This window comes from Ricinus communis, chromosome 5, assembly GCF_019578655.1.
Source record: "Ricinus communis isolate WT05 ecotype wild-type chromosome 5, ASM1957865v1, whole genome shotgun sequence".
In the NCBI taxonomy this organism is placed as follows: domain Eukaryota; kingdom Viridiplantae; phylum Streptophyta; class Magnoliopsida; order Malpighiales; family Euphorbiaceae; genus Ricinus; species Ricinus communis.
In genome coordinates this window covers 360,596-371,778 of record NC_063260.1, presented here as the reverse complement: position 1 = coordinate 371,778, position 11,183 = coordinate 360,596, and the positions used below count along the sequence as shown (strand labels likewise).

Here is an 11,183-nt window from a genome sequence, read left to right as displayed (position 1 = left end):
TACTTATTTTTTTATTTGTGCATTAATTTCATAAAAATAAAAATAAAATATAGAAAAAAAAGTATTAAGTGTTATGAAAAAATAATTCTAGAAATTAAAAAATAATAAGTAAATTTCTTTCTTTTAAAAATAAATAAAAATTAAAAGAATTTAATTCAATATTTTTTAGTGCTAATTGAGATTTAACAGTAAATAGAGAAAAAATAAAAAATAGAAAATATTATAAGTAAGGATGAATAAAAATATTTAGACCATTTCATATATAAAATAAATTAAATAATTATTTGAACTTGTAAATCATCACGTTCATACATTTAATTAAATAAAAGAATAATTTAAACATTAAAATTAAAAAGTTAAAATATTAAATTTGTAATTATCCCATATTTATGGTAGTTTATTACTTCAAAGGCATAGAGTTATCTCTAATCTTCAGTAATCCATAAACTAGGGTTAGACTTTAATTCTCACTTCACCATCTAAAGCCTTAAAAAAGTAGGTCAGCAATTAAGTAACCACAACATTCATAAGATAATTAATATCTAAATTACTAAATCAAGATTTATTCAATTAGAAACTAATTTTTATTCAATTAATCATAAAAAGTTAATAATAGTTCTTACACATAAACAACTTAGTGTGGCATAAAGGTTCCATCACTAATCCTTCACAAGTGTCCATTTTCTTACCTCTTAAAACAAAAAACAAAAAAGAAAATGAAGAAACAATATAATTTGAATCTAATAAAAGAAAAATAAATAATCAAAAAGAAAAAAGGACTGCTCCACAAATTTTCACGTTGCCAATTTGCAAATAATATTAGCCATTTTAAAATAATGGCACTTGCTGCTAGTCCTTCTTCTACGCTTTCTCCGCCATAGTCAGTCGAGAAAATGGTAGCAACAGTTGCCCTTCTCCACAAACCCACCTTGAAACTCTCTTTTTCACGCCCTTCTAAGCTCGATTCCTGCAAATCCACTTTGCTTCTTCGACTTCCTGCTTCAAGATCGATTTTCTTTAGTGGGTTTGGTTCCAAGAAAGCCGTGTCAAAAACCATGACTGAGATGGTCTGGACGTCTGCGTTTAGGAGCGGTGATGGCGAAGAAAATGTTAAGATTCTTCAACCTGATACTTTGGCTGATGATTCTTCTGATTTTCGTTCTCAGTTGATGGCTCGGGGTTTTGAACCCCTTCTCAATCGTCTGGTCTGTATTACCTTATTATGAAGCAAATATATTAATTTCATCTACTGTCTTCGACTGATACTTTTGATGTGTTATAACTTGTACGTCTTCGATTTTGGTTCTTGTCTCGAGTTTATAGTTGTATATGTGCCCGAGAAATCTGGAATTTAGCATAACGGTTGTCACCAATTAACTTCCTATTGAATCAGTTACTAGATAATCTTGTTGCAGATGAGAGTGCTTGTACCTAAAGCAAATAAATTTCACATAATATTTGTGCTTTTGCTAAGAATTCAATGAGGTTTCTTTCAAATATGTTAGTGTATGATATTTGTACACGGGATTCAATTGCAAAAGCTTCTTAATTCTCATGAAATTATAGCTTGACTGTCGTTTGTACAGAGCAAGTGGCTTGTAGCTGCCTTGTTTGGTGTTGTCCTTCTCTGGAGGCATGATGCTGAGGCCTTGTGGATTGCTATGGGGTCTGTATTAAATGCTATACTATCAGTAACACTAAAACGAGTATTCAACCAAGAGAGACCATTTGCCACTGCGAAATCTGATCCTGGAATGCCCTCTTCACATGCTCAGTGCATCTTTTACACTGTTGTGTTTTGTAGTCTTTCAGGTAGTTCTATTTTCCCTTTTATTTGATTACATTGTGAATTGAGCAAATTTATTTTATAATATTATCATGCCCGGCTATTTTAGATCGATTGCTGTTTGACCTTATTGATGAAACTATCATGTTTGATTGAATTATTTCAATATGGTCCTGTGCATTATGCTTAGATTCTTTTTTTTTTTTTACTTGAGATCCTTGATTGAAATGATGATTTTGGATGAGCATCAAAACTTATTTAGATGATAGTCTGAATGTGCAGAAATCCTTATTGCATACAAATCTAGGTTAAATTATGCATACTATCTATGCTGAATTTGTTGGCAGTGGCATTTATTTATCATCCGGTGCTGGTAAAAGACGTGTTCCTCCAAATAGTCTGTCAAACAAAATAAAACGAGCAGTTGTAAGAAATATTTCAATGAACCACAAGAATTCTAGATGATTTGTATTTTTCCTGTTATCAGTAAATTGCCAACGTAATAATGGTTCTGTTGCTGACAAGTTGCTGCCCTGTATGTTGTTGCAGTTACAGAATGGCTTGGAGTAAATGAATTTACATTGCTCATAAGTGGACTTAATTTGGCATTGGGCTCATACTTTGTAAGTATCATGTTATGATTCATTATCATATGCAGTATATTCTTGTGACCATATAGTTTATATTTTCAAAAGAAAAAAAAATGCAGTGCTAAATGAAGAAAGTGATGGCTTTGCAAATTATGAAATGAATGCAAGATATACAGAACCTGGGAACTAGTCTTTGTGACTCCACATTCTTAAAAACTGCAAAACTGTAATGTTTAGATTATGAAACTTATGAATTCCCATTTATTTAGCAACAATCCGCTAAGTTGATTTCTTGGAAATTGATTCTCCTTAGCTAAACTGGTTAAAAATTGAAAGATTGTTGATGCTTATTTCTATTGCTTGTCTTTGTAGTCATGGCTACGAGTCTCACAACAATATCATACAGCCAGCCAAGTGGTGGTTGGTGCTGCTGCAGGGTCTCTATTCTCTTTCTTGTGGTATTGGTTATGGCAAACCATTGTTCTGGATGAATTTAATTCCTCCTTGTGGGTTCGCATAGTTGTTGTTTTTGCCGCATTTTCATTCTGCTTAGGATTCCTTTTGTATGTGATCCGTCATTGGCTCAAGGATGAGGAATGAAAATATTTTCCTTTTCTTTTATATACAGATGAAGCTTACTACAACCTGACTAAATTCCATTAGCAGGTCCTTCTTATTCTTTTGACAGTTTGACCTCCAATAGGGCTTATGTAAAATACCGTCTTTTGCTGCTGTCAGAGTAACAACTTTGTTAAAGATAATATAGAACTGTGCAACAAATTTACCATGAGAATGTATTTTATTGGGAAAGTTATTCATATAGCACATGTGAACACATGGACAACTGCATACAAGCTAAACAGTGTCAAGGCATTTTACAATTTATATTCAGCGGCAGGAACTGATTATGTTCCTGGATGATTGATTGTATTAGTGTTCTTTCCTTTTCCTTTCCCCTGCTATCAAAAATATCAAACTGCTGTCAGAGTAAGCTTGATTTGACTCTCTCAGCAGCAGACGTTTCTAAGTAGTTTTGAGAGCACTTCCTAGGTGATTATGTGGCAGTGATTGTTATCCTCAAGAATGTTCTATACAGTTTCCTCTTGCCATCAGCTCAATTTGACTAAATAATTACTGTAATAAAACTTAACTTGAAAATTACCCATTAATTGTAAGTTACTCTATGAAAATTGTTTTGTAAATAAAAAAGGGTGGTATTTACAGATTTAGTCTGGCGATTTCAACTTGAGCGTTTGGGATGAGACTGATGACAAAGTCACAAATGCAGAAACTTTATCCTTAATTTTAATCCAAGGCCACCCTGGCTCTCCTTCATTTTTCCCTTTTATTCTCATCATCTTCGTTACATTTGCTGCCTCCTTCCACTTCCGAATATGGCAGCTGCACAATTTGGATCTTATTTAAGAATCTTCTCTGCAGTACGTACGTCTTCCACAATAAACATCTCCATAAACCCTGCATGCTCTAAGAAGAGATATATATCGGTGATACCTATATATATATATATATATATATATATATATATATATAAGCACAAATGTGGGCAATGAATTGTTCAGAGCAATTCAAGACGGAAGGAGGAGGCTACAGAGGAGGTAGCCAGCTTTCCAGCTGACTAGTTAATGTATCAAATTTTAAACCAGAGCATACTTGTAATGAGTTACAGAAAATCATCAAACAAAGTCCTCAACGAGGTCCTGACAAGGCTGAGGCGATGAGAGAGGTGGTGGCAGCTGGTTTGGGTTCTTCTGAGCGAATTTCCATAGTTAAGAAGCTATAGTCAGTGAGTGGTCCCGTAGGTATTGAACCATCAAGAACTTTCATAACCAAAGATATGGATGGCCTTCTACCATGAGGCTGTAGGCACCAAATCCCCATCTCCAACATTGTAACAGCTTCATCCAAATTTGATTGCATGTCTGCCTGCTTATCAACTAAATCCATCAGTCTATTCTCTTCCACTTTTTTCAGCACTAAATCTATCAGAAACTCCTTTTCTGATGAATCCAGATTCTGCCGTCCGCAAATTGTCTCAAGTATTACGATTCCAAAGCTGTAAACATCAACATTCATTGAAATATCTTTGCCCTTGAACAACTCAGGAGCTATATAGCCTCTAGTTCCCTTCAATCTTGTCCACACTTGACTTCTGTCTCTTTCCATCAGTTTTGCTAATCCAAAATCAGCAATCTTGACGTTGAAGTCTTCATCTAAGAGAATATTTTGGGGTTTAACATCGAAGTGAATTATATGGGGATTGCAATGCACATGAAGATACTTGAGTCCCTCAGCGATGCCAACAATGATCTTCCTCCTCATTTTCCATGGAAGTCTCTGTCTTTGGCTTTCTGGGAATATCCATTTATCTAAGGATCCATTAGACATGTGCTCATACACAAGGAGTCGTTTCTTGTTTGTAATGCAGTACCCAACTAGCCTCACAAGATTGAAATGGTGAATGCTGCCAAGTGTTTTTACCTCCGCCTTGAATTCACTTTGCTGCCGGACATCGTGGTATAGGCTTTTCACTGCAACTTTTATGCCGTTTATGTCGCCTTGGAACACCTCCCCAAATCCTCCTTTACCAAGCTTCACTTCAAAATTCTGCGTGGCAGATACAAGAAAGCTGTGAGAGAACTTGTTGAGAACAAGTGGTACTTGAGCACTTGAAGACTCGTCATATCCTTCTCCTCCCACTGCTGTTGATCTTTCTCCTCTTTGCTTGATATTTTTTCTTCTCCTCCACAGGAAATAGAAACAGCAACTTCCAGTTGACATGAAGCCAAATACCAAAGAAGGGGAAAGATAAATTACTAGCTTTTTTTGCAAAGATGATTTGTGTTCCTTCTTTTCTGCAGGTGTCAATGGCGTAATGCCTTCTTCTTGACCAAGAAGACTGTAGGCCAAGGTCATTTTGTACCCATCAACTAATTGATAAGCGTTGAAACGGCCATCTGGCTCGAGTCTCAGACACTGGAAGGCTTCTCCATTTGGTTTGTAGCTCACACGGTTGTTTGAGAACTCCAAAGACCCAATGACAAAATTGAATGATGCATGCCCACCATTATTATATGAAAAGATAGTGTGACGAGAGTTTCGAGAATTTGATAGATTGAATACATGAATACCATTATCAGTTACAGAGAGATTAAACAAGCCTGAAGAGAAATTTGTGGCTGAAATAGTGGACCTTAACCCTTGGCCATAATGCATAAACTGTTTGGGAAGCCATGTATTTGTCGAAGCATGAACAGATTGCCATTTCATTGCCATTCTCGAATTGTAAAGTCTCAGGTTTCCTGCATATGATATGCCCATTACGTTGACAGAGGTACCAGAGGTGTTAGATGACCAAACAAGAGTGCCATTACTGTCATTCAACACCAAGTTCCCATCAGAAGTAAATTCAAGAGTTGATTCCTCTCCAACCGGCCTTTCTCGATTAGCACACCAAAGAATTACAGGGGAATAATCTTTAAAACGAAAAGATGGATTTAAGGAGAGTGGAATTTTGAGTGACACAAGATAGAAAGAACCATCACTGACAGTCCCATTTCTGAAAAATCCAAATCCAAAATTTGGGCGGTCATGATAGTAAGTTGCAAGAACAGGCCTAACAACAGAACCATCAGAGAATGTCCAGTTTCCCATGGAAGTGGAAGAGATGTTGTTTTTCCATAAGGATGAAACGTTGGCTGAGCCATAGTCTTTACAAAATGTGAATTGAAGAATATTGCAAGGACTAACAAGAAAGAGTAGGAGTAGCTGAAGAAACAAACCAGGCATGGCTCTGATTGCTCTTCTGCTATGAAGATGAAGAATTATATGTATGATTTATAAGATCTTTGTGTATGACTTCTCAGTGGTTTCACATTCCTTTTCCTTTACCTCTTTTTTTTAAAAAAAAGGGGTTTATAGGCAATATTTTTATATATTGCTTTTTACAAAGAGTGTCAAGTCTATGTTTTCTTTTGGTACAACAAAGCTAACAATTCCAATAATTAATTACAATTTTTTTTGAATTGAATAGTTGATATAAATATATTAGATGTAGTAATGATTAAAGGTAAGGCACCCCTTTAATATTTGAGTTATTTATAAGTTGATAACATATTAATATCATTTAATGAAAGTGTATTATTAATTAGAAAAAAGTAAAAATAAAATATGTAGTTTTTTTACATTTATCTTTTGATATGCGTGTCAATTTTTAATAATTTGTATATAAATTAATTTTTAAAATATAATTTTTTTTTGATATGTGTGCTTAATTTTTGATATAAAATTTTTATTTTAATATGTGTACTTATTTTTGGCACATGAAATTCAAGCTAATATGTAATTTAATAATTTTTTATATTATTTTGATAATTAATAAGTTACATTTTTAATTAAATATTGACTCTAATCTTAAGAAATAGCATATTAATAATATTTTAATATTATATTAACTAATAAATTAGTTCTTTAATTGGATAATAATTCTAGTTCTAAGAAATAACATCTTAAATATATTTTTAATATTATATTCAATAATAAATTAATTTTTTAATTATATAATAAATCCTTAATCCTAAAAAATAATAATATTAATTAATATTGATAGTATAATTTATATAATATTAAAATTAACTAATAAATATTTATCAAATTATATTTATTAGTTTAATTTTATATTCAAAATAATAATAACAGTGTGTAACGCACGGATAAACAAGTTTTTTTATTTCATAAAAGATTCGCAGTAGATCTCATTATTAAAATAAATTATTAACAATAATAATAAAAAAAAGATATTTCTAAATAAGTAAAAAAGAGAGGCAAAAAAGAATAACAATATTAAAATTATCTTAAAGAAATAAATAAAAATCTCTAGAAAACTTAAGTCATCAAAATCATATGGTAGTGTTTATATTAAATTTAAGTGGACTTGGGTCTTTATATTCCTTTTCCACTAATATTGTTTTCAATGCTTTCATATCACTTTTTGCTTAAACTGTCTTTTCTTTAGTTTTGTAGTCAATGATAGTCTATACTAATATTATATTATTCCTCAATACTTAAGCTTGGTTTGGCATTGAAGCTAAATTTTTATTTTATATTATCTTTTAAAATTTTAAAAATTATTTTTGTAAAGGGCAGATGAATTGATGAGAAAAATAATGTAAGAAATCAACATAATTTAAATAAAAAATAATTCTAAACCCTGTAACTGGGAATTTTGAATAGATACTTATTTTCTCCATAAATCTTTTTTGCTGCTGGCATTTATCTATGAAGCATCTCTCAGTAAATCTCTTGAATAATTCTGTTGGGCAGATATGGAGTAATATAAGACTCATTAACAATAGAAAGAGCACAAGTAGAGAGAGGTAAAAACCCTAAGCTGACCCTCCTGGACGAAAACACAATCATCTCTAAGAGAGAAAACTAACATACAGAAAAAAAAACATGACCAAAAAGAGAACACAATTGCACACTCTTCACTCCCAATCTTCTTTCTTTAATTTTTCTCTTATTTATGATTATGTCCTCAATGCATGAGAATCTTCAGTTTCCAATATGCCCACCCCTGTTTCCACCCTGATGCCTCCTCATAGCCCTTGCCCTCTTCCACCTCTGCACATTCCTCATTCTCTCGAAGATCTTTCGAATTTGATTGAGCTTGTGAGATTGTTGAGATATGACATTTGCAGTAGATGATCGCTCTCCTAAGATTATCTCATAACCATCTCGAAAACTATCCATTCCTTCAGTCAGAAGTTGCCAAAACAGGCCTCCAGCAGCTGCTCCTCCTCTTTTAGCTGACGAGTATATTCTGAAGTACACTGTGTTGAACATTTGGTCTCTCTGGTATGTGCTGAAACCAGGATCTTTCCAAGATTTTCCGAACTCTGTCAGGAGGATTGGCTTTCGCAGAGTATATTGTGCATCTTGGATGTGAGCGTTGAGCCAGTTGTTTAAGAACGTAAGTTGGTATTGATCGTTAGAGTTGGATAACCTGCTCATGCGGCATTATAAAACATCAGCAGAGAAATTATGGCAAAGTTTGTTATACTAAACCCTTATCTTCTTATCATTATTTTTAGTTAGAAAGGATGGTTGGAGGGTAGGATATTAATGTACGCACATGGCATGAAAAGAATGTGTTCGCATGTATATAAATATGTTAGGACACAAGACATAATTATGCATGCCACCAAACCCAGCCTATAATGATAAGGATACTCCCAATTTAGAGAAACTCTTATCTAAACTCGGTGTACAGTATACACCGCCAACAAATTTACATATATATATTTCTGAGAGCTTACCATTGATCTGGGTATGAGTGAACTGTGGCAAAATCAATGCCGGGGATGCGGTTATTGGCAATGAAGTCAGTTCCCATTTCAATTCCAGGGTTGAGAGAAGTCCTCTGTGGTGTTGATTTTCCATAAAATCCTTCTAATCCAGCTTCCAGCAAGTGATTTCTGTCCATTGACTTCACAAACTGAGCCATTTCCATTATCCAAGCCTATCACAGGAAATAGCAACAATAATGCTACATTTAAGCTTAATTAGTCAGAATTTTTTATTATTATTTTTTAAAAAAAAAGGGTATTATGCTAAGTGCATTATGTATCTTTCTTGCCAACTTTTGCATTCATTAAGGAGGTCCATATCCGCAAAGAAGTGGGGCAAAAAGCAAAAATAAAAGTAAAAGTTAAAGAATAGTTGAACCTTTAATATACCAATAAAATTAGGTCCAATTTCAAATGCTATTGAAATTCAAGAAGCATGGTGTCAGTGGGGCTTGGTTAAGGATCCATCAAGCTCATAAAAGAAGTAAACCAAAATAACCGGAAAAGAACCTGAATAGTCCTTCCAGAAGGATCAGATGTGCATCTGGGCTCATTCATAAGTTCCCATGCCATTATTGTTGGATCATCTTTATAGTGCATTCTAGTAAAGCTGTTGTATCTGTTTAGGACGGTCTGCAAAAGCAATTAAAAAAGTATAAAAAACGAAATCATGGATAATAAGTCTCATTGATCATGCATATGATGTTCTATAGACAGAGCAGAGTTCAGACACTCTCCACTATCATTGATCAACTGAAACGTGTGCTACAAACACTGTACCTCGAGTATTACAATGAAATATTCAAATAAGAAAAGTGGTACAAAAGAGTCACTATCAAGGTTGAACAGCACTGTAAATCACAACAGTTGCTGCCAAAAAGAAACAGAGCAAGCTGCATACTCTAGTAACCAGTTTCTGCTGCTATTTTTTTTCTTAATGCACAAAAATAATGAAACCCATGGCAATATGTTCAAAAAAGAAGAAACAAAAACAAATGAAAGATAGCCCAAGAAAGAGGCAAGGAGTGTTACCATGATATGGTTCTTGAAGTAACCCTTAACAACAGGGTGTCTAAAGAAATCATCATCAGAAGATAGATACTGTCCTCGACTTCTAGCCCAGTTCACATACTGCTTCTTCCCTCCAAAGGTTTCATAGTTGTTTACCAAACTCAATATGAGCTTGATCCCATATCTTCTAGCTTCAGCTATAACAAAATCCAGTCCCTTTAACCCAACAAAGAAAAAGAACCCAGATCATCATGAATTTATAAGATTTATAGAAAAAAAGTAACTGCAAAGAATTAGTACTGAAGAAACCTTAAACATTTGTTCATTGTAAGAGGCAGGAGAGTACTGCAAAGGCCTGTAACCGCCATCACTGAAAGCCCAAGTTCTAGCTACAGTGAGGCCATGGCTTGCAGCCTCACGAAAAGCAGTTGAAACTTTGTGTCTTTGAGATGGATCAGAAGCTATATACATCAACCAATAGGCGTTGAACCCATTTGCATAGTAAGGGTTACCATTCAAGAAGAAATGCACTCCTCTGGTTCTGATGAATCCATCTCCAGCTTCAACATGGATGTGGAAACACCCTTGGTGGATCAGAATGGCTAGAAAAAGAGCCAACATAAAATGCCTCATCTCTTAGATGTGAGAATGAAGGAAGGAAATCTTAGGCTAATAGAGAGAAGAGAGTTGCTATTTTATCACAGGTTTGTCTTCTTACAACCCAAATTTATTAACATACTACAGATTGCAGAGACTGTCTACAGAGAAACAAACAAAGGAAGAAGAAAAAAAAAAAAAGGTGTCTGCAAGGTAAAATCTAACCTTTTTTTTTTTTGTTTTGAAACAGAAGGTAAAAACCCAACCTTGAAAATGAAATTTCTCCAGTTCCTATTTTGTAGTCACAAAGGTTAAAACTTTTTCACACCATAGCAATAGCTTTTCTTTTTCCTTTTCTTCTTTTTCAGTTCACAGAAGTTTCATGTGGGTGCATAATAAACTAATCAACCATTCTCTTTTACTGACTGTAAAGACAAAACTCATATGATATAAAAGGACATAACTTGAACTCAAGAATTCTCTAGAGCAAACACTGTTATCAAAAGTTAGATCTTTTTGCACTATTATTAAGTTCATCTCTTTCAGAAATTAAGAAGAAATCTACCATGCGGTCTGGTTTTAGAAAATAAAATAAATAGCAAATCCCTTAAATCAAAATATCTTGATAAAAAGCATGGCAAACAAGTGGGATGCCATAAAGAAATAGAAATAGATCATGACAAGAAATAATAATAATAATAATTATTATTATTATTATATTGGTGTATTAGAATCATGACCATTTATGTTAGAAAAAGAAATAAAAAATTAAGAAGGAAAGAATTAGTAATATTGAGGCTTAATTGCAAAACCTTTATTATACTTTATATTTGT

The 11,183-nt window shown here is 33.5% G+C and overlaps 3 protein-coding genes across 3 annotated transcripts; 1 reads left to right on the top strand and 2 right to left on the bottom strand.

The window, feature by feature from the left end:
* Positions 1–619: 619 nt before the first annotated feature.
* On the top strand, positions 620–3,163 carry LOC8273368 (lipid phosphate phosphatase epsilon 2, chloroplastic). The gene is made up of 4 exons (XM_002521500.4): positions 620–1,205; positions 1,587–1,812; positions 2,336–2,409; positions 2,749–3,163. Exons 1-4 carry the CDS (start codon positions 894–896, stop codon positions 2,974–2,976), a joined length of 840 nt encoding a protein of 279 aa, XP_002521546.2. The 5' UTR covers positions 620–893; the 3' UTR covers positions 2,977–3,163.
* A 920-nt stretch (positions 3,164–4,083) lies between these two features.
* Positions 4,084–6,183, bottom strand: LOC125370111 (G-type lectin S-receptor-like serine/threonine-protein kinase SD2-5). Its single transcript, XM_048374388.1, has one exon. The coding sequence runs from the start codon at positions 6,181–6,183 to the stop codon at positions 4,084–4,086; it is 2,100 nt and encodes a 699-aa protein (XP_048230345.1).
* Positions 6,184–7,594: 1,411 nt separating this feature from the next.
* Positions 7,595–10,610, bottom strand: LOC125370190 (mannan endo-1,4-beta-mannosidase 7). Its single transcript, XM_048374943.1, has 5 exons — positions 10,062–10,610; positions 9,774–9,968; positions 9,252–9,374; positions 8,712–8,914; positions 7,595–8,398 (listed from the first exon to the last, which is right to left on the bottom strand). The coding sequence occupies exons 1-5, from the start codon at positions 10,383–10,385 to the stop codon at positions 7,948–7,950; spliced, it is 1,296 nt and encodes a 431-aa protein (XP_048230900.1). The 5' UTR covers positions 10,386–10,610; the 3' UTR covers positions 7,595–7,947.
* Positions 10,611–11,183: the final 573 nt, after the last annotated feature.